The 25,724-nt window shown below is 33.8% G+C and overlaps 1 protein-coding gene across 5 annotated transcripts in view; it reads left to right on the forward strand.

Moving 5' to 3' along the window:
* swm (Zinc finger protein swm) overlaps positions 1 to 25,724 on the forward strand; it is a 76,723-nt gene that overhangs the window by 15,777 nt on the left and 35,222 nt on the right. For 2 of the 5 annotated variants that reach the window (XR_011950073.1, XM_072523135.1), the window contains exons 6-11: positions 2,324 to 2,601; positions 5,270 to 5,596; positions 5,860 to 6,403; positions 7,289 to 7,615; positions 13,426 to 13,592; positions 23,674 to 23,787. Coding sequence is in view for 4 of the 5 variants with exons in the window: in XM_072523135.1 (XP_072379236.1) it covers positions 2,324 to 2,601; positions 5,270 to 5,596; positions 5,860 to 6,403; positions 7,289 to 7,615; positions 13,426 to 13,592; positions 23,674 to 23,787 (1,757 nt within the window). In the remaining variant the exon portion in view is untranslated. The remainder of the gene's footprint in view (positions 1 to 2,323; positions 2,602 to 5,269; positions 5,597 to 5,859; positions 6,404 to 7,288; positions 7,616 to 13,425; positions 13,593 to 23,673; positions 23,788 to 25,724) is intronic. The other 3 variants (XM_072523138.1, XM_072523137.1, XM_072523136.1) reach the window with 3 other exon arrangements.

Genomic DNA, 25,724 nt, shown 5'->3' on the forward strand with positions numbered 1-25,724 from the left:
TTAATAACAATTAAATTATTTTATCTACACTTTTATTGTACTCGACAGTGAAATTTGTTTAACACGTCTCTTTTGCTATATTTTTAAATTTGTTTGCCCGCAATATGGCACACTATTCAAATTCTGAGATGACAGACATACTTTTAGTATTAGGGGAATGTTCGGGAAATGCTGCTGCCGCTGTAAGACCCTACAGAGAAAAGTATCCGAACAAAAATATTCCCAATGCCAGGACTTTTGTAAGTACTGAACGACGACTGAGAGAAACCGGTTGTCTTCAAAGAAGGAATACAGATGCTGGTCGTCGTAGAGAAGCAAGAAATGTTCGCGTTGAACAGCAAATATTGGATGCTGTAATAAATGACCCCACAATAAGTATACGCAGATTAGGATTAAGAACGAATATTTCCCATCAAAGTGTTTTAAGAGTTCTGCATGAAGAGTAATTACATCCTTACCACTATCGACAAGTGCAGGAATTGTTACCTGACGATATGCCACTTAGAGTTGATTTTTGTGAAGTATTGCAAAATAAAGTTCAAACTGCACCAAATTTTTTAAGCAACATTCTGTTTACAGACGAGGCCACATTTACAAGACAAGCTATGTTCAATTCTAGAAATATGCACTTCTGGGCTGAAGAAAATCCAAGGGCTACAATGGAAACTCACTTCCAACACACGTTCAAGATAAATGTTTGGGCAGCTACTTTAGGAAATAGTTTCATAGGATACCACATCTTTCCCGGAAATTTAAATGGTAACATGTATTACAATTTTCTAGACAATATTTTACATGATATTTTGGAAGATATTCCATTACAAATACGAAGAAACATGTTTTTCATGCATGATGGTGCTACACCACATTACACAAGAATTTGTAGAAGGTGGTTACATGAACATTTCCCTGATAGGTGGATAGGCCGGGGTGCGGATGCACCGATTCATTGGCCTGCTCGTAGTTGTGATCTTGATCCAATGGACTTTACAGTATGGAGTTATTTGAAATCAAAAGTGTATAACACTCCAATTAATACAGTAAATGAGTTAAGAGACCAAATTGAACAAGTATTTACCGATTTACAAAACGATCCAGTAACATTAAATGGATTAATGCGTTCGCTAAATAAAAGCGATTATGTAAAAAAATTAGATTATGTATTCAACAAAATGGAGGACATTTTGAACAGTTGTTGTGAAATATTATTTTCGCCATTAATTAAATGTTAAGTATTAATTAAGTTTTACATTAATTTGTAATATTATTGCTAACACAAGTGTCAATTCCAAAACATACTTGATGAATATTAAGAAATGTAACGATTACAATAAAATACATGTGTACCTTCGAGTTTAAATAAATCGAAAACGGTGATATCTATCGAAATATTACAAGAGCACCTTTTTTGCGTAGAAAAGTCTAAGGAAACAATTTTTAAAATATGTAAAAATTAAAAAAACATGTGACGCAATAACCCCCACTTACCCTCCAAAACTACCCTGTATTAATATAGGATGGGTAGGTGGTGACATGAAATTAATTATCCTAATGTCTTATAATCACTCCCAAAATATGAACTCCGTATTCAAAACCGTTTGGAAGATATTTGAAAAAATAAGAATTTCAATTCACCCATTTAAAGGGTTGTATCTCCCTTATTATTCAGTTTTATAAAAAAAGTGTACATAAAGAAGTACCCTTATTTTTGGACGTACTATGAGCTCTAGAAATTAATGTACATAATTCTGGACCACCTTGTATATATATATATATATATATATATATATATATATATATATATATATATATATATATATATATATATATATATATATTAGATCTTATAAGCTGATTAATAGCACATACTTTATTCGCTACTGTGATAGTTACAAGAAATGAATGAATCCATTCGCTTGTAACATTGCTTATTTTAGTTATTATGTAATAATAAATAAAAGCAAAGGACTCCTAATTAAGTCGAGCAGATATATCTTAAAGTTTGAAACATAAAATTCAACAAATTCAAAAGTACGTTTCAAAATGCATCCGATTGTTCTAACTTAGTGTAGACTTAAAAAATATTTTTAAGGATAGAGCAGGTACTCGTAGTAGAATAGAAATTTCCGGAGAGCCGTAGTATGACTCAATATAAATACTTCATATACAGTTCAGTATAACAGTATATAAGTAAAGTAGGAACGGATGTACTAACAAAAAATTTATCTAACTAGAAACGTTTACATAATAACAAATACATTTTGGAATATGCAGAACACAGCCACTTAGATGCTTAGATTTTCATGTTTGAGCTTTTTTATAGGCTATTGTATGCGCGGAGAAATGTGCCCTTTCGATCACGGAATAGATCCAGTGGTACTTGAAGATACCACCCTAAGTCGTGTATTAACGTATAATCCTAATGGTACGCCCAACGTCGTATCATCTGGAATTGTACCCAATCCAATTTTAAATGCTCCAGGTCATCCAATGATGGGCCAAAGAATGCCATTGAGATCTGATAACGCATACAATCCTCAAGCACCACACATATGGAGAGACGGGAGATTCAGAGGACCTAGACCAATGGGTATCGTCAGAGTAAGTTTAAGTATATATATATATATATATATATATATATATATATATATATATATATTATATTATTTATTTAACGTTTTATGAATACTTTTCTAGTGATATGTATAGATTTTTATTATATGACAGAATGGGACTTATCATCTGGCCCAAGCGACCCGATCATACCTCTTATTAACCGAAGTTCGACCTTTAGGATTAATAGAACTCTGTGGATTGTGTTATCTGTAAATTTAATTTCTTGCATTTCATTTTGGCACTATTACGGTAAATTAGATTTGTACTTTTCTGTGGTTCATTTTTCTTTTGTTAACAAAGTGTCATTTAAACTAAGTACTTAATTTGTAACTTTCTATTATATTACCTTGAATTGTACCGTCGGCCGGTATTGTAGGTCCAATGCTTACCGACATTTGATAAAATTTTTACTTTGATCGTCTGGCCCAAGCAACCCCTGTACTACTTTTTTAATATTTTACTATATTATATTATGCATATATATATATATATATATATATATATATATATATATATATATATATATATATATATATATATATATATATATATATATCTTTCTAGTTTGAAATAGTTTACATAATTCTCATAAATCTTTTCAATTTATTGGTAGCTTTCCGTAATGGATTGTTTATCATCTGGTACTTTACTTTGTAGTTCTTTTTTTTTTTTCAATGTGGCTGTACGAAGTTTACAACTAGTTTGTTGTCCATGTCGATTTTCTTTTCTGAGACTTCGACTCAATTATTTGTGTTATTTATTCATCGTTGTAAAAGTTCATATTTTGATTTGTTGTAAATTTACTTTGTGCTGTCCACATCAGAAGCCAGTTCTTTTGTTTTTAGTCGCACAAAAAATTATTGTTATCTGTTTTTAAGTTTTCCTAGTCAGTTCTTTTTCTTCACTGATCTAAGATATAATTATTTTATATATTTTTTTTTTCGCTATATATAACGATATAGATGGTGGGAGAAAATTGTACATTGTAATAACTAAGCATATTTTATATCACATTCATCTACCTATTACAATTCATTTATTCCTTATATCATATTACAGTGTATACATTTTTTCTTCTACAACAGCTATCCGGGTTTTTGCCAAATTACAACACATTATTTGTGATAAAGCAGTAATTTTTAATCAAATAAGTCACAATTTTGTTTAAAACATTTAGAGCTCTCTGGAATTTTAACTTTACATGAGTGCATTATCAGCTTATGGATACCTAACCAAATATACACACTTACACATGGAATAAAAGAAAACTTTACAATATACATTATATATATATATATATAATATATTTCGATCAAAAATTCTTTAGAGAGATAATAATACTAGTACGCAGCTGTGTATTGTCGATGTATATATTGTAGATTTCTAACAAAGGTCATTTTTTGTGTCATTACGGTCATGTGTGTGACTATCGGTTAGGTTTTTTTGCTTGCTGAATAGCTACTTAAATAATCACTTTGAATGCACCGATCATGCTCGCTTACTGGTCCTTTTTCAGTCCTTGGTGAGTTTCGTTGCGATTGTGGTGACTACGTTTCAGTAGTTCCTATGTATGGAATTGTAGAAGGACATTAATATACTTGGTGCTCTGATTTCAGTCCCAATTGTCTAGATAATTTCTTTTACTTTTCAGGACTTGATCGAACTAAAATTTTTCTGCGCAATAGCAAGCTACTGCCTTTATATTTGCGGGCCATAAGTCATCGAGGATGCACTTTAATGCACAAAGTTTCCATACTCTCAGGCGTTTCGCATTCAGTGTTTCCCTACATTCACAGAGTGCGTCGTTATCTGTCTTTATACTCCATTTAATGAGATTCTGTTTTACGGCGACAACGCTGATGAATATGCGGTTAAATGCCCGTCAAGTTCTCCAGTCCAGGTCTATTCTGTGAGGTGGCGCTGGGTGCAGGGGCAACAATTTGGGCGATTCGACGCTAATGCTTCTTATAAATATTTTTCTTTAATTAAACCGACTGGTTCCTGGCGGTTCCTCGATCGTGTATAATTGGTGTCTTTTATCGAAAGTTTGCCTGAACTTCTCCACATATTGGGAGATGCATCTATGGTCTTCTGGTGATATAAAACCAGCTGCCCGTTACAGTAGGGATAGCGTGGTTTAATGCAATAGTGACTTGTTGAGTGTGCCCAAATCTACTCAACACGGGACATTTATTCTCCTGTTGAGAAGCACAAAGCCTCCGCTGTTGACTTTAAACTGTTCGCAGAGAAGTTTATTTCTTTCATTCAACTTAGCGAGTGAAAAGTTTTATAGTAGGCGAGGCGCCGTAGTCCTTATATTATAATTAACTCTTTTAAAGACAATGAAACCTACTTCACTTGAAATAACAAGGCATTCACTTACGACACACACTTCACAAAAAGTTTATTCATCTAATAAAATTCATGGCTGGTCCGAATAATTCACAAAAAGAATTTTTACAGAATCTTTGACGATAACTTTCTATTTGAAAAGTAAGATCTACGCACAATTAAAAAATAGTGTGAGGCATTGTTTCCCAAATAATAAAAATACCTTATTACATACTTGTCACTTATCGAATATCTAATATCACCACAACATAACATTTTCATTTATCATCAATACTTATATACTTATGCCCTTTTCATACAGGGTGTTTTTGATTTTGGTTACCAGGTACCACCCATGGGCCAGTTCGCACCACCACCTAATCACAATCGAGAGTTAATTCCAGTGCCTGTGATGGATAATAAACAACCTGAGACATATACGCCAATGTATAATCAGCAAGGGAATTTTATGAATACCATGGACCATGAAAACATGTACAAGAAAAAGTTTGACTATAATCGTCTAGGTACTAGACAAAAAAATCCGCAGAATTGTTCCCTAGAATTGAAAAAAGTGCCACAAGGATTAAATAGTATTACACATTTAAATAATCATTTTGGAAAATTTGGAAAAATTGTTAATATACAGGTTAGTAAATTTACTTAACTATATACGCTTTCTGCCTATGCATTTTTGTATTGAAGTTTTTAAATATAGGACTCAGTATTACTACATCTTATAGATTGTCGTCATTGTTGATTAATTCAATAATCGTTAATTACTAGTTACATTCAGTGATATCAGGATTTACATATATCTGGACTTTTAAGTCCAAATGTTGATATAAAAAAGTTATATGATAAAATGACATTATTAACGATACTTTCAAGTGAAAATAATTTATTTTGTAGGTTCAATACGATGGGGATCCAGAAGCAGCTCTGATAACGTTTTCTAGTCACGCCGAAGCGAACGCGGCATATCGCAGTACAGAGGCTGTTCTAAACAACCGTTTTATCAAGGTGTTTTGGCATAACGTTGGCCAACAGCAGCCGCAAATCCCTGGACCAGCTGGAACAGTAGAAGGTAAACAGGAGAATGTGCCTCCTGCTTCACAGCGCTCCGTCAAGGATCGTCTGGGAGGGGGCACTTCCTTAGTAGTATCCAATACTAACAAAGTTTTGAATCTAGTTCAACCAAAGGCAGATGAAGCCGAACAACTCCCTGCTGAAGAAGAAAAGAAACCTATATCCAAGGAAGAGAGCAAATTACAAGCCGCGGAAGCCATTAAGAAAAACCAGGAATTGATCGCTACTCAGGTGAAGGTTAAGAAAAACCAAGACGTTCAAAGAAAACAAGTTTTAAAAATTCAGAGCGATTTAAGAAAAAAGAAACAGGATTTGTTGGAGAAACAATTGTCGCAGCAGAAGGTTCTAATAGAGAAACTAGAAAAACGTAAGTAGTTGAATTATTCGTTTTTGACACTGAGTGGGAAATGAATAATCGGCTTTTATTTGGGTTCCTGCTTCATTTTAATATCATTTTTGTTTATATAGATACGAATGCGATTTAGATATTTAAAGTGCACATGTTATTCTTATATTAATATCGTTTTTCTTGAAATGTTTATGTGTCAGCTGTTAGATTCAGACATTACTGATCTGACTGTAATTAGATTTTAACTTTTACAAAGGAAAAAGTATTCTACTTTCTATGCGCCATTTATCTTTTATATCCTTCGAATGGATTTTCTGTTTTTCTAACATTTTTACAATTTGTTGTCCCATGTCTGGTTGGTCTTTGTTTGCATGTTGTTTAAGTAATTTCGCATCATATAACTTTTTGCACCTAAAGTTTTTCACATTTTTTTAAAGCTAAATCAGATACTCCTGATTGCTGTCCTGTGCGTTAGAGAAATCGAGGGCTCTCCCCGCCGCCGAAATATTCTACTAACTCCGATAACGAGATGACCTTCGAGAAATTTCAGAGTTCTCTAATAATTTAGCGGTCAGTTGTTTCGAGATAGTTCATTATCATTATATAATCCAGCAGGGGCGGGTTTTGAAATTAGTATTGATGATTCTACGCATTCTATGATATTTGTAATGAAGTGAGTTTTGAGTTTAAATAAAGTTAGTTAAACCACTTCGTGCTTTACTTAATCTCTGAACCTACAGAACAACGTAACAATATGAATAACTTTCCAATACATATGAATGCATGTGAATACCATTTGACTCAACTTAAATGTAATATTTGTCTCTGTAGTGAAGTATAATAAATCCTTATCCACTTGTTCCGTAACATATAGTTCTTGATTTATTGAATTCTATGTTTTAGTTCCTACTGGTCCTCAGCGAGATATTGTTAAAGAAACCATTAAAAAAACACAAGAAGCAATCGAGGAAATTAAGAAAGATCTTGAGGCTGCTGCCTTATCTGCCAAAAGCACGCCACCCAAAAAAACCAAAGAAGAAACTCAGAAGGAATTGCTCGATACTGAGTTGGATTTGATAACAAAACAACAAGAAGGCGCAGATACATCTGAAATTCAAAAGAAAATCTTAGAACTTAGAGCACGTGTCGCTAACTCGAAACCTACCAGAGGACGAGGTATTGCCAGAAGATATACACCTGGAAGACATTTGTTATCTAAGAATAATTTAAGTAAGTTTGGAATGTTATTAAGATAGTTTTTATAATTCAATTCTTTTCAATATTTTAAGAAATAATACATATCGTATCGCATATCGTATGTATTTACAACTTAATTTAAATGTCTCTCCTACAATAACGCAACATACTACCATTACAAATAATGACTCAATACGCCATGCAGCGTATGTTATCAAGACTATATCTATTGAGTATGGTGTAAATACAAGGAATAAATGCGGGGATCCGGTCCCGTTATTGAACAGTACATCACGCTGTAAATAAGTCCTGAATAGTTAGTTATTATTAATAATCAAAACTTATCAAAACATTTTAACATTTCTACAACTTAAGTTTAAATTTTAATGCATTGAACTATTAGTAGTAGAATCTAAGGATACATTTAATTTATTAATAACAGCAAATAGCACCACAATAAAATTACGAACCGAGCAAATGTTTGTTTTCGTAATTTTATTTTGGTGCTATTTGCTGAGAAATTATTTTTATTATTTGCTGATGAGAAAATTATAAAATTAAATCTGACGCGTTGGTTCCTCTTCCAGACAGTCACATATCTCCTCTTCCTCCTCATCCTTTTCATTTGAACTTTTGCCATTAAGCAATTCCCGGTACCAGTCAAGTTCTTGTAGTTTCTCCCAATCTTTATCGAACTGTTGATTTAATAAGTGTTTAAGAGATTTTTTTTCTTTTCGGGGTAACTCTTTTTCTGAGACGGTCAACTCAATATCGGAAAATTTTGGTTTCAAAAGTTTTTCAAAATTTTTCAACCCACTGGTAAAATAATAGTTTTGAAATGATCGTATTTTTATGAATTTGCCAATGTTCAATTTTTTTATTACAATCTTTGTATCGGCTAGCGCTTTCACTTTTTTCAAGCCAACTTGAAGCTCTTTCATATTAAACAATCTCCAATCAGTGCCTATCTTTTTAACAACTCCAATTTGTTTGTAAATTTCTTCATATTTCTCTAGACAGAATTGTGGCTTTTTTTCTTAGAAGCTTTTCTACTCTCCCAAATACCCTGTCTGCTGCCAAATACGAATGGCTACTGACTGGAAATACAAGTAATATTTCTGTTACTTGAACTGGAGCTTTAAATCGAAGCCAGAAGTAAAGCGAATGAATAATATGGGAATTTTTGTTTTGTCCACCGCACCCGTTGCAAAAGATGCGAAGTGTCGTATTATTATCGTACTCTAAAGAATCCAAGTAATTTACAAGTGCAGAACCTATTTCAATTGATCCCCTACCTGCCTAATCTTCAGTCCACGTAAAAAAGTTGGATGTTTGGACTGGCTATCAACGCAGCAAAAAACATATTAATCTGCTATAAAACGCATCATTAATAGGTGTTTTGGGCAAAGGCTGCACCTGCTGCATATCAAAGCAGAATGTAATGGAATTTTCAGGAGTTTCTTTTAGCAGACTATAAAAAGCATAAGCCCTCTTTTGGTGGATACTTGACTCAGTACGAAACTCTCTTTTCTTTACCTAGTTAATTGCCGTTCTAATTTTGAATTTAAGTCTAGTACATGCGCATACATCTGATGCTGGAGTAGAAAACCCAATGTTAAAATCATTAACGAATACATTATCAACATTCGAATATAACATCGAAAAGTTTACATTATGTTCAGGGTCGCATTGAGTGAGGTACATGCCATGTATTTTCTTTATGCTTAAATCAGCGGCCAAATAAATTCGTCTTGCTTTCTTTCTATTATAATGACTTTCCGTTCCTTGTAGTTTACCAATAAACTCTCTCTTATTTTATTCTTTTTGACAACATTTTGTGAACACGTGATCTCCACCCCGTTTTTCTTTTGGGATATTTCCGTTTGACAATGTTTTAGGAACGTAGTTTATGCGATCTTTTTTAATATTCACATTTCAAGAAAAATGTCTGGCATACCTGAACTTTTTTCTTGCTGACTCTTTTCGACAAGAAGTAGTGTACGGAAAAGTTACGCCCCATGACTGCTCGTTCTGTTGTCGATCTTTTCCTTTCAATTGGAACTACTGACATGTAATGACATAATTTGATATCCTGTTCCGACTTCACAAAAATTTTATTTTGAATACCTCGAATGTCACTTTTAACAATGCGTGATACGTAGGGCCATTATGTTTGCAAACTCTTGTAAAGTTTTCCAAATGTGGATCGCTATCACGATATCTAAAACAAAAAAATGGGTTAGGTAACGAACATCTTAATTTATTTTTTATCCCTTACCTTTGGTTTTGCAATTTCTGCCTCTTGGTCTCCATTTTTTAACTATTTCCTATACTAATTTCTAACACACTTGCTTCCATTGTTAAAACCTAATACAATTATGTTAAACAACTGCTTAATACGTAATTCATAAACAACATAACATAACCTGTTAATTCCGACAACGTGATTAAGGTAACACAGTCCTCTCGTTTTTAATTTACAAACTACTACCATAGGAAAAAAAGTATACTTCTTTATTTATGCAACTACTATAAAACGAAGCCCGAAACAGCGTAACGAAACCGTAGATGGCGAATTATTTAAAGATATATCAGGTTTTGCTTGAAATTTGGATTTATCGGCATTTGCTCGAACTGGTCAACGTTGTACATCATTTTATAGGGAAAATATCGGTTTTTGTTGGAATTTTATATTCTAGAAACAGAGAGGGCTACTAAATTGATATGAATCCATATTCAGGTTAAAAAATTCAAAAAAATGGATTTATCGGTTTTTGCGTGTAAGCTCCTCAATTGATTACATATGTTAATTCATAAATTGTAATAATTATTAAGGTCTAAATTTTGATATTATTTTGAATTCCTGCATTTTGTAAAGAGTATATAAGTGATAGTATTTTACATAAAATAGGGTTGTTATTATTTTTATTATTATTAAGGAATAAAACAAACGACTTAAATCAACAATATAGTAAAGCAGGAATTGTAACCAAATTAAAAAATAACTGGGCATTATCAGAGGGAGCAAAACATTTTAACATAAGCAGAATCTCAGTTTTTCTATTAATAAAAAATGGAGAAAACCAGAAATTCTCGAAAGAAAGCGAGAGTCTGGAAGACCAAAACTATACTAAAATTAGGTATATAAAAATAAAATTAATATTTCGTAATATCTGCATCAGCACTGATAACAGCTTGTAGTCTTCGGTCCATCTGCGTGAAAGGAACTATGAAATTGTCTTCTTCTGAGGGCTCTTCCCAAACCTGTTGTATACAGTGCCCCAGCTCTTCATAATTTTGAGGTATAAAATTACGCCGATACAACCGTTTTATAATAACCCCCACACATTCTCGACTGGGTTTAAATCTGGACTGTAGCTGGGCCATGGTAAGGTTTCGATGCAGTGTAAACAGGACAATTATTTTGTGGGAGGATAAAATTATTTTCTGGATACAACTGTTCTAGTCTGGGAAATATGATGTTTTCTAGAATATTCAGATAAGTCTGCCCAACAAATCTGCCATCAATACGTCATACCATTCCCATTCCTCTAGATGAAATCCATCCCCATATATTCTCGCTAAAATGACCAGTTGCTCGATATCTATCAACATATAGAGGATTAAATCTTTATTATCTGGTCTATACACCCCAATTTTCCTGTTTTTTAGAAGATTGAAAAATTCTCATCTGTAAATATTACCCTGTTCCAAAAATCTTGATTTTGTAGCTGATGGTTTAAAGCAAATATTGATTGATTGCTTGATTGCTTCTGTTGTGGTGTAAGAGCTTGTTTTTTGCTGTAATTCGGTACCTAAGATGCGATGCTTTAATTCTGCGCCAAGTTGTTGCCAATTTCTTCCTAGAAACTGTGACATAATTCTTGCAGTTTTCGCATCTTCAAAAGGAACCTTTCTTTCTTTAGAGATTCTTATTCTCTCCATCTTTTATTAATATTAAAAACTGTTGTTCTACTTACCTTAAAATGGTTCGCTACCAATGGCTTGTTAAAGTGACAGTGACAGTATGAAAATAATAAGTATTTATCCTTCAAAATACACTGCTCAATTTTCTTCAACGCTTTTCTACGCTTTAAGAGTCGTATCAGTTTTTTTAGGAATCAGCTGTACATAACCGAAACATTTTTTTTCGAAAAAAGCGTGTAAATTTTTTTTGAAGCGGCTGCATGTCTGTTTTTTTTATTCATGTATGTGATCAAAAACTATATCTCTGATTTTTTCAGATTTTTCCGTATGGTGCGCCATCTTCAACAATCCGAAAAACTGTTTTTTAGGAGTTTTGGGGGATTTTCTCCGTATTATAGACTTTAAAATATATCAAATCCTCTAAAAAAAACTGTTTTTCGGATTTTTGGAAATGGCGCACTATACGGAAAAATCTGAAAAAAAAAATAAGAGATAATTTTGGATCAAATACACAAAATAAAAAAAATTGGACCTGCAGTTACCTCCAAAAAAAATTATGCGTTTTTTTTTTTCGAAAAAAACAGATGCATTTTTAGGTTATGTACATTCAACTTACCGGGTATATAAAAATATACAAATTGTATATAAATATATATATATATATATATATATATATATATATATATATATATATATATATATATATATATATATATATATATATTACAATGTTTTGTAAATTTGAAAATTTAATTGATTAACCTCATGTTCATATCCTGAAGAAGCAAATAAATTTTGCGAAAGCTTGATAAAGAACTTTTACTATCTGTACCTAAATTTTAAAAATTTTAGAATGTATTTTGTCCATTATTTTATATTTGTGCTATTAATGTTGAGTGTCAATGCTTGTACAAATAATCTTAACGACTAGTAAGTTGCACTGAAGAATTGTGATATTTTATAAATATTTACATATTTTTACAGTGTCTTGAAAAAGGAATAAAACCATTCCGAAAGCTAGACAAAAAGTCAAAAAAGTTTTCATTAACATCCCGGCCAATTTTCTGACTGCAACCCTAATGAACTGTGTTGTTTGTTTATATCGACAGTCACTAATATCCAGTAATTTCTTTTATATATATATATATATATATATATATATATATATATATATATATATATATATACTCCAAAATCTCTAAAAAACGTTTTTCGGACTTTTGAAGACTTTGTACCATACGGAAAAATATGAAAAAAAAAATCAGAGGTATAGTTTTTGATCAAATACACAAAATGAAAAAAAGGACCTGTTGCCACATCGAAAATTTTTTTTTTTAATTTTTTTAATTTGTTGCATCCCTTCTAAAAAATACATAAACGAAAAATTGACATTTTTGGGGGAGGGGGTGACGGGTTAATATTGCGCTCATTCTTTTTTTTTTAATCACAGATTGAGATCATTTTGCCTATCTTAACGTGGGTACCCTTTTCAACTAGTTAGTAAGGGTCCATGACATCTTAAATATTTCCAATTGCCAATTGATTTCTTTTCTGACTCTTTAACAGAGGTTTTTTATTAATAGTAATAAATTTAATATAAACTGTCGAATCTACCTTATAAAATCTAAGTCGTGATTTATGTATGCACTTTCTACAAACTCTCCCAATTTTCGCTCTCTTTGTTCCACTATACTATGATGATCTTTAAAGTGATACGATGGTCAAGTTTGCAAATTATTAGAATTAATTATTGTCACTACATATGTAATTACTACATTAAATTTTTACCATAATAATTGCGATATATGATTCTTATTAATTAGTTTAGTCAACTAATAACAGGTTGCTCGAAAAATTGAAATTTTGTATTTGTAATGCAAATTAGTGCATATATCTAATAGATTTTATTGTTTCAGAACCTCGACCTGTGCGTAGTATTAACAGGATTGCGCCGGTAACGACAGTAGTACCGCCTGCACCTGTTGCTACTTTCCAAAAACACACTGTAGATCATCGACCTACAAGATTGCTTGTATCTGGATATGAAGCTGATGAACAAGAGAGCGTATTGAATCACTTTAAGGTAAGAACTGATTGAATTGTGTCTATATTTCAGGGGTAAATCCATCTATTCGTACATATTTTTAATTCTATAAAACAACTCATTTGCAAAAGATGTGTCATTGTACATTATCATCATCATCATCATATAACGGGGATCCTACGGCGATTGCCGCTTCCCGCATTTCAGCCTCCATCTTTTCCTATCTCTCCAATCTCCCTCTTAAGCTAAGCCTCTAGATTGCATTGTTTTTGTAATTTCTCTTCTCCAGGAATTTGGTGGTCTTCCCCTTTTCCTTCTTTCTGGCGGAACATACATTAAGGCTTTCTTTGGCCACCGCTCATTCTCATCACGTGACCATACCATTGTAATTGCCTTCCTTGTATTCTATCTGAAAGAGTATCTCTAATTCCTGTACGGTTTCGTATTTCCTCATTCCTGATTCTTTCCATTCTCGATACTCGACATGACCTTCTAAGATAATCCATTTCCACAACGTCTACTTTATCTCGTTCATTCTTTGTCATCGTCCAACATTCGGCACCATATGTGGTAATTGGTTCTACAATTGCTCTGTATACGCGAAGTTTGGTATGCATCTATATTTTATTAGACCACAGTAATGGATTCAGTATTCGGATGCATTTTTCCCTTGGGTTATTCGGTTTTGTACATCTATCTTAACTCTGCCATCTGCTGATATGATGCTTCCTAGATATTTATACTGGTTGCAGCCTTTTATGACTGCGTTTTCAATCCTCAGATCTGTGGTATTTCCTCCAATTTTTAAATATTCTGTTTTGCTTATGTTTACAGTAAGCCCCCATTTGGCATATTCCTCAAATAATTTTCGATTCATATAATTTATATCTTCCTCATCGGTTGCAACCACCACCTGATCATCTGCAAACAACAATGTATACAGAGTTTCTTGTCCCACTTCGATGCCCATAAATCTACATTTATTTCTCCAATTCCTCAATGCTTCTTGGACGTATATTTTAAAGAGTGTCGGTGACAAACAGCATCCTTGCTTTAGGCCTTTAGTGACTTTAAATTCATTTGAGGTTCTGGTTCAATTTTTACACAGCTAACTGCATTTTCGTACAATTTATATATCGCTCAGATATACGTCGAATCCAATCCGGACCTTTCGAGGACCTCAAACATTTTCTTTAACGGGACACTATCATATGCTTTCTCAAGGTCTATAAATACCAAATGGGTCTCTCCACTTCTTTCGACACGCTTTTCAATTATTTGTCGTAGGATAAATATATTATAGAGGCAGGATCTCCCGGTACGAAAGCCGCTTTGTTCTTCAATATCTTGTATCTGTCTTTCAACCCTCTTCTTTAATATTCTGCCGTACAACCGGCCCACAGAGCTCGTCACACTAATACCTCTATAATTTCAACAGTCTCTTTTATTCCCTCTCTTATATATGGAGCTTATATAAGATTTATTCCAATCTTTAGGAATTTCCTGGTCTCCACACATACATTTATTGAAAAGGTCTACTATTAGTTCTAAAAGTGCAGTCGGCTCATATTTAACCAGCTCCATGGGAATGTCTCCAGGCCCTGCGGCTTTTCCGTTTTTAACCTCTTTTAAGGTTTCCGTCAATTCAGATAATGTTATTAAAGGGATTTTCTGTCTTTCGTCTCTGTTGTCTATTAATTCCCTTATCTTTTCCCATCTGTACTCTCATCATCATCATTGGCTTTTACAACTCTTCGTGAGTTTTTGCCGCGTTTACTATTGCCTTCCATTGAGTCCGATCCTGTGCTATTATTTCCCATGGCCTTACTTCCATCTTCTCCAGGTCTTCCCTGACTGCGTCTTTCCACCTTTTTCTAGGCCTTCCTGTCGATCTTCTACCATCTGGTCTTTCCCAAAACACATTGCTAATCAGTCTGTCGTCATCACTCCGTATAGAGATATCCATCTGTACTCTAGTCTATCCTCTTTCAGCAGTTTCGTATAATATTCTTCCCATTCATTTAACTTTATGAGAGAAATGTTGTCTTCATTTTTCTCATTTTTCCTAAACTGCTTTAATGTTTTCCAAGCTTGTGCCACTTTTGTTCCACCCATAAATCTGTCCAGTTCATCACACTTAGCCTCCCAGTTTATATTTTTCGCCTAATCACGTCTTTTTTAACTTCTCTATTCCATTTAGTGTATATTTCTCTGTCTTGAGGATCTTTGGATTGAAGCCATATGTGATATGCTTGTTCTTTCTTGAGAACTTTCTCTTCTAGTTCCGTTGAAAACCATTCAGGTTTTCCTTTTTTCAGATTTTCAACTTTTCCTAGTGCTTCATTTGCCGCTTCATGAATATATTTTTTAATTACCTCATACAGACTTTCAGGGTCTAAGTCCTTTGTTTCTATATTTTTTATTTTCTGAGCTATTCTAATTTTATATAAGAACTTTGTCGAATCTTGTTTAAAGCTTTCCAGGTTATATTTTATGTTTTCTATGGTTGTTCCTATGTCTGTTACTTCATCATTTTTGTGACTTGATTGTTCTCTCTTAAATGTCACCATTACTTTTGCAATAATCATATGGTGGTCACTTCCACATTCTGGCCCTCTAAACACCTTCACGTCCTTCGTTTTTAGTTTAGAATCTTTACGTTGAATGAAATAGTCAATTATTGATTTTAAATTCCTGGTAGGCTGCGTCCATGTAAATTTGTGTATATTCTTATGGGGGAAGAAACCATTTAATATTTTCAAAGAATGTGCCTCGCAAAAATCTATTAATCTTTGACCATTGTCGTTCAGAATGTCTTCTCCATATCTCCTTATTATTTCACTGTTGAAGCTCTTTCCAGTTCTTGCATTAAGATCACCTAAGATCCAAATTTATCTCTTCTTATTAATTGTGGCTAGAACAGTTGTTAACTTGTTAAAGTACTCTTCCTGGCTGTCAACCCTTGAGTCATCCGTCGGTGCATATGTTCCAATTACCACTATTTCATGGCCATTTTTCTTAATTTCCATGAGGATAATTCTTTCATCTATTTCTTGCCATGATTTAATACATTTTTTCAGTTTCTGATGTATTGCTATAGACACTCCCCTTTTAGCTCGTTCGCTCTTTTCTACGCCACTATAGAAATGCAGGTATTCGTTTATCTTTTCATTTTCTCTTCCTTTTTTCTTTACTTCAGTTAATACACAGATGTCTAGTTTCATTTTACTCAGTTCACGGAAGACCTCCTCCTGTTTTGTCCTTATTCCTTGTATGTTCCAAGCACCCAAATTCATAATCCATTTTCTTTGCGAATTTCGTTTATAGTTTAATCCGTCCGAATTCCAAGGCTTTTTGCTGAAATTTTTAACCTTTGATCATTTTTTCCGAGTATCGAGGAGTTGGCCCGATGCCTCAACCCCCAACTTGGAGGACCAGGGTTTTAAATCAGAGTATCCTTCTCTTAGATAAGTTGCCTTCTCTACGGCTTAGGAGTCCTATCTACCCCACCTGTTGGTCCGCGGGTGGTATTTTATTTCCCACCTACCCGCCGGCCTAGCTGCAAACAGGCCGGTGAGGGCATTCCCCTATCCGCCACCTGGGGACGCGCTCTCTAGGGTTACAGGTTCCCCCGAGAGGTCATTATACATTATACATACATAAAATGGATTATAAGGATGTAAACTAATACAACATAAATTTTTATATAATATCCATATAATATAAATTAAAAATAATAGTCTTACTTTTGTCTGAATATCAAAGTATAAATTGAAACATTATGGTAACAAAAATTATTTTATGTCATACTAGTTCATTATTGTGTTTTTTTGCTTAGTTATCTTTAACGTATCTTAGTTAACTTTAACTACATAATAGAATACTTTATGCCCGTGCAAGCATCCAGTGCGCTTTATGGCACGCACAGACATAAAGACAAAAAAATTTGATAACTTCATAACATTTATTATTAAAGTTACAAAATATGGAATTAAATTATTATAACTATGTAACATTATTTAGTAGAATCCATATAAAACTGGAAATTCTGGGAAGATTCGGTGATAGGTAGATTTGATATTTTTACTTTTTATGTCTACTTACTTTATTTTATCGTGTCCGGACATGTCATTCATAAAATTTCGGCCCAGTATCGTGGTACGTCGGTTCCATCTTTGTTGGCGAGCCACAAATCTTCGAGGGATACATCGATGAGGACAGTTTCTGCATGTAAGAAGATGTTCCATATACTGTGTTTCTCCACAGTCACAGTTCACATCATCTTGGTCGATTTTTCCCCATTTTGCCATGTTTGATTTTACTGGAGCGACCCCCGTTCTTATCCGATTCATAGTTCTCCACGTTTTAAAGTCTAGGGACTGGCCGGTCCATTGAACCTGGGGAAGAGGAAAATACTCAGGCGGTTCATCCTGCACTGTTCCAAGAATGCTTTTCCTAGATTTTAGTCGCTTTCGTGGTGTTCGAGCTTTGTATAGGGCGTACCGCTCGTCCGCGATCTATTTAATTTTCTCTATGTGCTCAGCAACGCCTCTGCGTGTTGAGGGTTCTGCAAAACCCGCTGCTTTATTTAGATTTGAGAGTGGCGTTGGTTTCGTGCACCCCGTTACTATCCTGCATGTCTCATTTAGCGCAGTATCAACTTGTTTGGTGTGGGCAGATCTCCCCCAAACGGGGCACGTATATTCAGCAGTTGAGAAACACAGTGTCTGTGCCGTTGTTCTTAAAACGCCAGGACGTGCGCCCCATTTACTTCCCGTTAGCTTTCTGAGTATGCTGTTCCTAGTTGTTACTTCCCCTTTCGTTTTTATGCAATGTTGTCTGTAGGTGAGGGACCGGTCCAGAGTTACTCCAAGATATATAGGTTTGTGTGTTCTAATGTATTACCATTCCACACAATTTGGAGGTTTCGTTTGGCTTCCTTTGCGCGAAGGTGGAAAGCGTAGACTTGGGTTTTAGAGGGATTGGGTGTCAGGGAATTCTGCAGGTAGTACGCTGTCATTGTTTTTAAGTCAGTTTCGAGTTTATTCTCCACTTCTTCAAAACTATTTCCTTGAGCACATATTGCAAGATCGTCAGCATAGAGGAAGTGCTTGGTTTCGGTCCGCGTAGGTTGGTCGTTTGTGTATATATTGCAGAGCATTGGTGCTAAAACACTTCCCTGTGGAAGGTCATTTTTTTTAACTCTCCACATACTTACTTTACCCTCCATCATAACGAAGAAACGTCTGTTTTGCAGTAAGGAATATACGACCTTACCCAGATGGTGGTCATTGAGAGTGTCGTATAATTTACATAGCAATGTTTTGTGCGTTACTGTGTCATAGGCTGTTGTCAAATCTACGAAAGCAGCCCCTGTTATAAGTTTTTCTTCAAAGCCCTCTTCAATGTGTTCTGTTAGTGCGAGGACTTGACTGGTGCAAGATTTGCCGGGTCTGAATTCTCCTTGTTGTGGGATGAGGTGCTTGTCGACATTTTTTTCTATTCTGGCGAGTATGAGTCTCTCGTATAGTTTAAAAAAGTGACACAAGCGAGATAGGTCTGTAGCTACTGGGATTTTCTGGGTCCTTTCCTGGTTTTAACAAGGCTATTACTTTAGATTTCCTTATAAATTGTTATAAAATTGCAAGTTTTACTATGCTGATCAAATTTTTAGAATGTATTGTCCATTATTAATTTTATACTTGTGTTGTTAATGTTGAGTGTCAAAGTTTATTTTAAATAATTTCGACGACTAGTAAGTTGCACTGACAAATTGTTATCTTGTTAATCTATATTACAGTATCTTGAAAAAGGAATAAAACTATTCCGAAAGCTTGACAAAAGTCAAAAGAGTGTTTTTCTAACATCTCTGCCAACCTTCTGACTGCAGAATATCATATTCATATATATATATATATATATATATATATATATATATATATATATATATATATATATATATATATATATTGAATTTGAAATTTCCGCGGGAGCTATATGTGGTTTCAGTTGTTTTCCGGGTTTGACTCCGCGTTAAATATTTTTGGTTTTTAGAAAAACCATTGTTTTGACGACGTTTCGGCAAGGTCGCACTTGCCATTGTCAAGTCAGATTCGTTCTGCTTCGTCTTGATGTTCCAGGCAAACTGATTTCTCGGATTTAAATTCAGCGTGCAGCGACCGAGAAATCAGTTCGCCTGGAACATCAAGACGAAGCAGAACGAATCTGACTTGACAATGGCAAGTGTGACCTTGCCGAAACGTCGTCAAAACAATGGTTTTTCCAAAAACCAAAAATATTTAACGCGGAGTCAAACTCGGAAAACAACTGAAACCATATATATATATATATATATATATATATATATATATATATATATATATATATATATATATATATATATATATATATATTATATATATATATATATATATATATATATATATATATATATAAATTAAATGGCCAAATATATGGCCTAGGAGGACAAATTCGTTAAACTTCCCGTGCTCGAATCGGTATCAATAAAGTGTTATGATCATTTCGGCCTAGCCCAGCCTCATCAGACACTTTGGGCTGATAGAAATTCAAACTCGGAAAGTCCAGCGAATGTCTCCCAAAACTTCACTACAACAGTAGTTAGCTACAAAGGCGCCACCTGCTTTGGCGGCCGTGAACGAAAACGATATGATAATATCGTTTTCTGTATCCTCTGCGCTATGCGAAATGTGTAAAAGATATAATCTTTTAGCGAAAGCCGCTATCGCTTTATTAAATTAAATGGCCAAATATATGGCCTAGGAGGACAAATTCGTTAAACTTCCCGTGCTCGAATCGGTATCAATAAAGTGTTATGATCATTTCGGCCTAGCCCAGCCTCATCAGACACTTTGGGCTGATAGAAATTCAAACTCGGAAAGTCCAACGAATGTCTCCCAAAACTTCACTACAACAGTAGTTAGCTACAAAGGCGCCACCTGCTTTGGCGGCCGTGAACGAAAACGATATGATAATATCGTTTTCTGTATCCTCTGCGCTATGCTAACACTTTATTGATACCGATTCGAGCACGGGAAGTTTAACGAATTTGTCCTCCTAGGCCATATATTTGGCCATTTAATTTAATAAAGCGATAGCGGCTTTCGCTAAAAGATTATATCTTTTACACATTTCGCATAGCGCAGAGGATACAGAAAACGATATTATCATATCGTTTTCGTTCACGGCCGCCAAAGCAGGTGGCGCCTTTGTAGCTAACTACTGTTGTAGTGAAGTTTTGGGAGACATTCGCTGGACTTTCCGAGTTTGAATTTCTATCAGCCCAAAGTGTCTGATGAGGCTGGGCTAGGCCGAAATGATCATAACACTTTATTGATACCGATTCGAGCACGGGAAGTTTAACGAATTTGTCCTCCTAGGCCATATATTTGGCCATTTAATTTAATAAAGCGATAGCGGCTTTCGCTAAAAGATTATATCTTATATATATATATATATATATATATATATATATATATATATATATATATATATATATATATATATATATATATATATATATATATATATATATACCCTCGAGCGACTAAGTATGCGTTCACAACGAGGAGCCGACCCTCGCTCCGACCATAGGATAGTACCATATTATCGATCGCTAGATAAAATAAATGCATTATTTTAAATGCGAGAGTTCACTGTCACTGCTATGCTCTAGGCTATGATACGATGCGATGGTCTCAGTTATGAATGTACTCTTAGGGTGCGTTCATAACGGAGACCATCGCACCGTCTCCACGCCTAGACCTTAGCACTGACGGCGAACGCTCGCATTTAAAGTAATGCATTTATTTTACCGAACATCGATGAAATGATACTATCCCATGGTCCGAGCGAGGGTCGGCACCTCGTTATGAACGCATGCTTACAAACACTTGGACCAGAGGCCCTCGCACTTGTAAGATAGTCTCCCTCGGGCATAAACATCTATTTAATGCCCTTGGTACATGAGTAACGAAAATAATCTCACTACAGTAATTTTGTTTCGATTCAAGTTTCACAAATGATCTCGTAAAGATTTCCTAGAAAATCGCATCCCACATAAAATGAATCTTTAAAACAAGTACATTAAAATTCAAAATATCACTAAATTAAAAAATATATATTACATACATCGTAGCTCCGCCTACAAAAGCTGACAAATGAAATTATTCAAAAAACACAACAAATCATGTCACGTCTTTCATTTTTTAATTTACAAAGAGATCTTTGTTATATTGTTCATCAGCATTATTTTTGGCTCGACAGTCTCTTATGGATCCTGGCCTTCTTTAATATTCGTCGCCATTCTGTTCGGTTTCTGGTGAACTGTTCCATCTTCTGATTTTTACTGTGTATTCCTGTGGTTAGTTTTTAAGCGATCGTGTTTTCTGGCATTCAAATATGTGTCCAACTGATCTGAGCCGCCGTATTTTCATGAACGTTACGGCTGGTTCATTAAAGAGTTAGTATAATTCGAAGTTATATCTTACGGAGTTATATCTGCGGAATATTTTACGCTCGACCATTACCAAAAGTCACTCATCCTTCTACGTTAGGGTCCATGTTTCCGCCCCTTATTCGAGGACCGACCTCAGTAGTGTTTGGTATAAAATAAATTTAATTTTTCTTTGGATATTTCTTGCGTGAAATTGTTTTTGGAGTTCATATGTATGTCCTCCATTTTTAAGATCTATTCGTCTTTTAATTGCTTTGCTTGTTTTGTTGGTAGTAGTCACCAGTGTGCCAAGGTATGAGAAGCTGTCAACACGTTCAAAGATATATGACTTGTAAAGTTATACAGGATCGCTTGCTACAGGATTCCTAGTAACCTGCGTGTATTTGGTTTTGTTTTAGTTGATAACTAGGCTGACCTGTTTCGCCGCTGTCTCCAAGGCTACGAAATATTGCTTAACATGTAGCTTGCTACCTCCTATAATGTCATCAGCGTATGCGAAGATTTATATCGATCTATTGTAAATAGTACCGCCGTCTACGTGTGGCGCATTCGTCACTTTTTGTATGTAATATTTTTTCTTCTCTCCTTAGGGTTCGGTATTCCTCCTCTGCTCTTCTTGTGCATCCTGCTTGATTTATGTTAAGGTGTTAATGATATTATCCGTTCTGCATATGGTGCCATACGGTGATAACATTAAATAAACTTCAATAAAACTAAACAACATTAAATAAAATTAAATACAATTAAATAAAATTAACTAAAATTGTATAAAATTAAATAAAATTATAAAAAAAATAATAAAAAATTAAATAATATTAAAACTTTTAAAAAATTATCTACAAATTATAAAAAATAAAAAAATATAAAAAATTATAAGAAGTTATAAAAAATTATAGGAAATTATAAACAATTATGAATAAATATAAAAAATTATGTGGATAATAATGAATATGTACATGATAAATAAATCTATATATTTAAAAAATTTTGAAAATTACTAAAATCATTAAACAAAATTTTTAAACAAAAAAATTATGATTTTTTGAATTTTAAAGAACTTGGATGTGTAGTGTTATTATAAAAAATATTAACAATTTGATAATAAACAGACATAAATATTTCATTAATCCACATATAATAATAACACGCTATAAGAAGTATTTACTTCTGTCAGCACTCGCCAAGTGCCACGCTCTTTTTTAGTTCTAGTTTAGTTTAGTTCTAGTTTCTAGTTTAATTCTAGTTTCGGAATCATCCTTCCCTTCTGCTACGGCTCTGTAACCAAACTTTTTCCTTTTCTACAAAAGTACGTCCCCTAGTTTTCAAATCATATTGAGTCTTGATTTAATCTACAACCAAACTTTTTCCGGTTCTACAAAAGTACGTCCACTAGTTTTCAAATCATATTGAGTCTTGATTTGATCGCTCTCCATCTGCATTATATTTCGGACTTTCCAATGTATGTTTCTTAATCTCCGTTTCAGATCTTCTGCCTAGTCGTCGATCTCTACTTGTATGTTCTCACAGTATTTGAAGAAAAGACAACTTGACAACCATTGAACAATATTTGTATCAAATTAATTTTTTTTTCAATTTATTGATGTTAAGTTTTTTTTGTTTTCATAGCAATATGGCGAAGTTGTGGATTATGAGGTGGATAATTCACTTCCTAGTATAACACTTAACTACAAAACTAGGAAAGAAGCCGAAATGGCATTACTTAAAGGAAAACATTTCCAGGTAAGTCTTTACTATATATTTAATTATTTATTGTCATAAAAGAGGTCGCTAGGAAATACAGTCAACTCCCGTTTATCCGTGGGTTTGAGTGGCACGGTTGTCGTGGTTAAGGAAAATCGTGGATACCAATAAACTCGCGCTATATATTTCAATCCCTGCTATTTATAACTTTAGTTGTTACGGTAACAAGTTTATTTAATCGGTATTAATTAACATTTTGTACTGAAATTAAGATTTATTAACACCACCGTTTTAACAATTATGACTAGAAAATTAAAAAATGTGCCGTATTCGTACTCGTATATACCTATATATACCTATATACTCGTATATATAAAGAAAACGTTGCGTCGCCAAACGTTTTTATCATAGTGTGTATTAGAACTGGTAAAATAAAAAACAAGATACATGTTTTACAATCATTTACATTCTACAAAAATGCTAGACGGTGTTCAGAGCATAGACTTTTATGCAATGTTCACATTTATTTCATGTCTTTCTGTTCCTTTTTCGGTGACTAATGAGTCATTTTACGTTTTAGCAGTTTCTTGTTTTTCTTCTCAATTCAGGAATTTACGAATATTATTCCTAATTTCTCTTGGGAGGCGTGCGTTGGTCATTCTTTCTTTCAAATAATCTTCTACAACAGAGTAGAAAACCAGGCTGTTTCTGTAATTTCGTTTTGCAGTTACATTTGTATATCGCATAGGAATTGAATCCAGCAGTATCAGTCATAGCATACAAAATTCGAAGTGGCCACCTTCGAGTTGTCTTTGTCACTGTCGTTAGATGACACAGTTGATCAAAAGTATCAACGCCGCCTTTTATTTCATTGTAGAACAAAATTATTTTAGGTCTTCTTTGTTTTTTCGTCAATGTTTTCTGTTGTGTGCATAATTGACAACAATATCTGTCGTGTTTTTCTTATGTACGTAAGACACTAATGTGCTGTTTTCATCAAAAATAAAGATGAATCAATATGTTTTCCGTTTTTCCACTAATTGCTTTGGAATATCAGGTTTATTTTTTCTTATTGTTTCAACCAGCGTTAAATTCTTTTCCTGTAATTCCTCAAACGTGAATAACAAGGTGGCGTCGTATAAGACCGCTATCGTAAATATCAAAACTGGCAAAAACTGGTGAACTCACCTACTCGTCTATCAACTTATAAATAAAAATGCGAAAGGAAGATAGAAGCTTAGCCGCGCCCGTACAATGAAAACAGTTTAAGAGCAGATAGTAGTTAATAAAGAGTAGATAGGGTTAATGAAGAACAAAATAATATATTGAAAGATAACACAGAAGTCTTAATAAACGAGAAAGAACTAGATGAAGCAATAAAAAAGTTGAAGTATGGGAAAGCTCTTGGAGTGGATAGAATAACAACAGAAATTATAAAAAACATGTGGAAAAATGGAGGACAAATATTACCTAAAATAATGAATAAAATGTGGAACAATGAATATATACCGGAAGATTGGAAAGGAGTTACTAGTGACACTAATAGTACCCATATACAAAAAAGAAGATAGGAGAGAATGTAATAACTAGAGGATTGACGTTGAGAATGATTAAGAACAATGACAGAACACACATTAGATAAATTACAAAGTAGATTTAGAAGTGGTAGGAGTATACAGGATCATATATTTACTTAAAACAGATATCACAAGAATGATATAAAAAATATACAATAAGAACAATGCCGTAATTAGTAATAATACAACATCAGAGGCGTTTACAATAAATGAAGGCTTAAGTAAGAGAGATGCACTTAGCTCAATACTGCTTATAACATTTATGGACGAAATTATTAAGACATGAATAATAAGAAGTAAAAAAACTGAATGTATGGAATAGAAATCTGCAAAGAGTAGAAATCTCGGAAGGAGTAATTGCTGACGATTTGGTGCTAATTGCAAAAACTGAAACAGAAC

Source organism: Diabrotica undecimpunctata, chromosome 2 (assembly GCF_040954645.1).
Source record: "Diabrotica undecimpunctata isolate CICGRU chromosome 2, icDiaUnde3, whole genome shotgun sequence".
In the NCBI taxonomy this organism is placed as follows: Eukaryota; Metazoa; Arthropoda; class Insecta; order Coleoptera; family Chrysomelidae; genus Diabrotica; species Diabrotica undecimpunctata.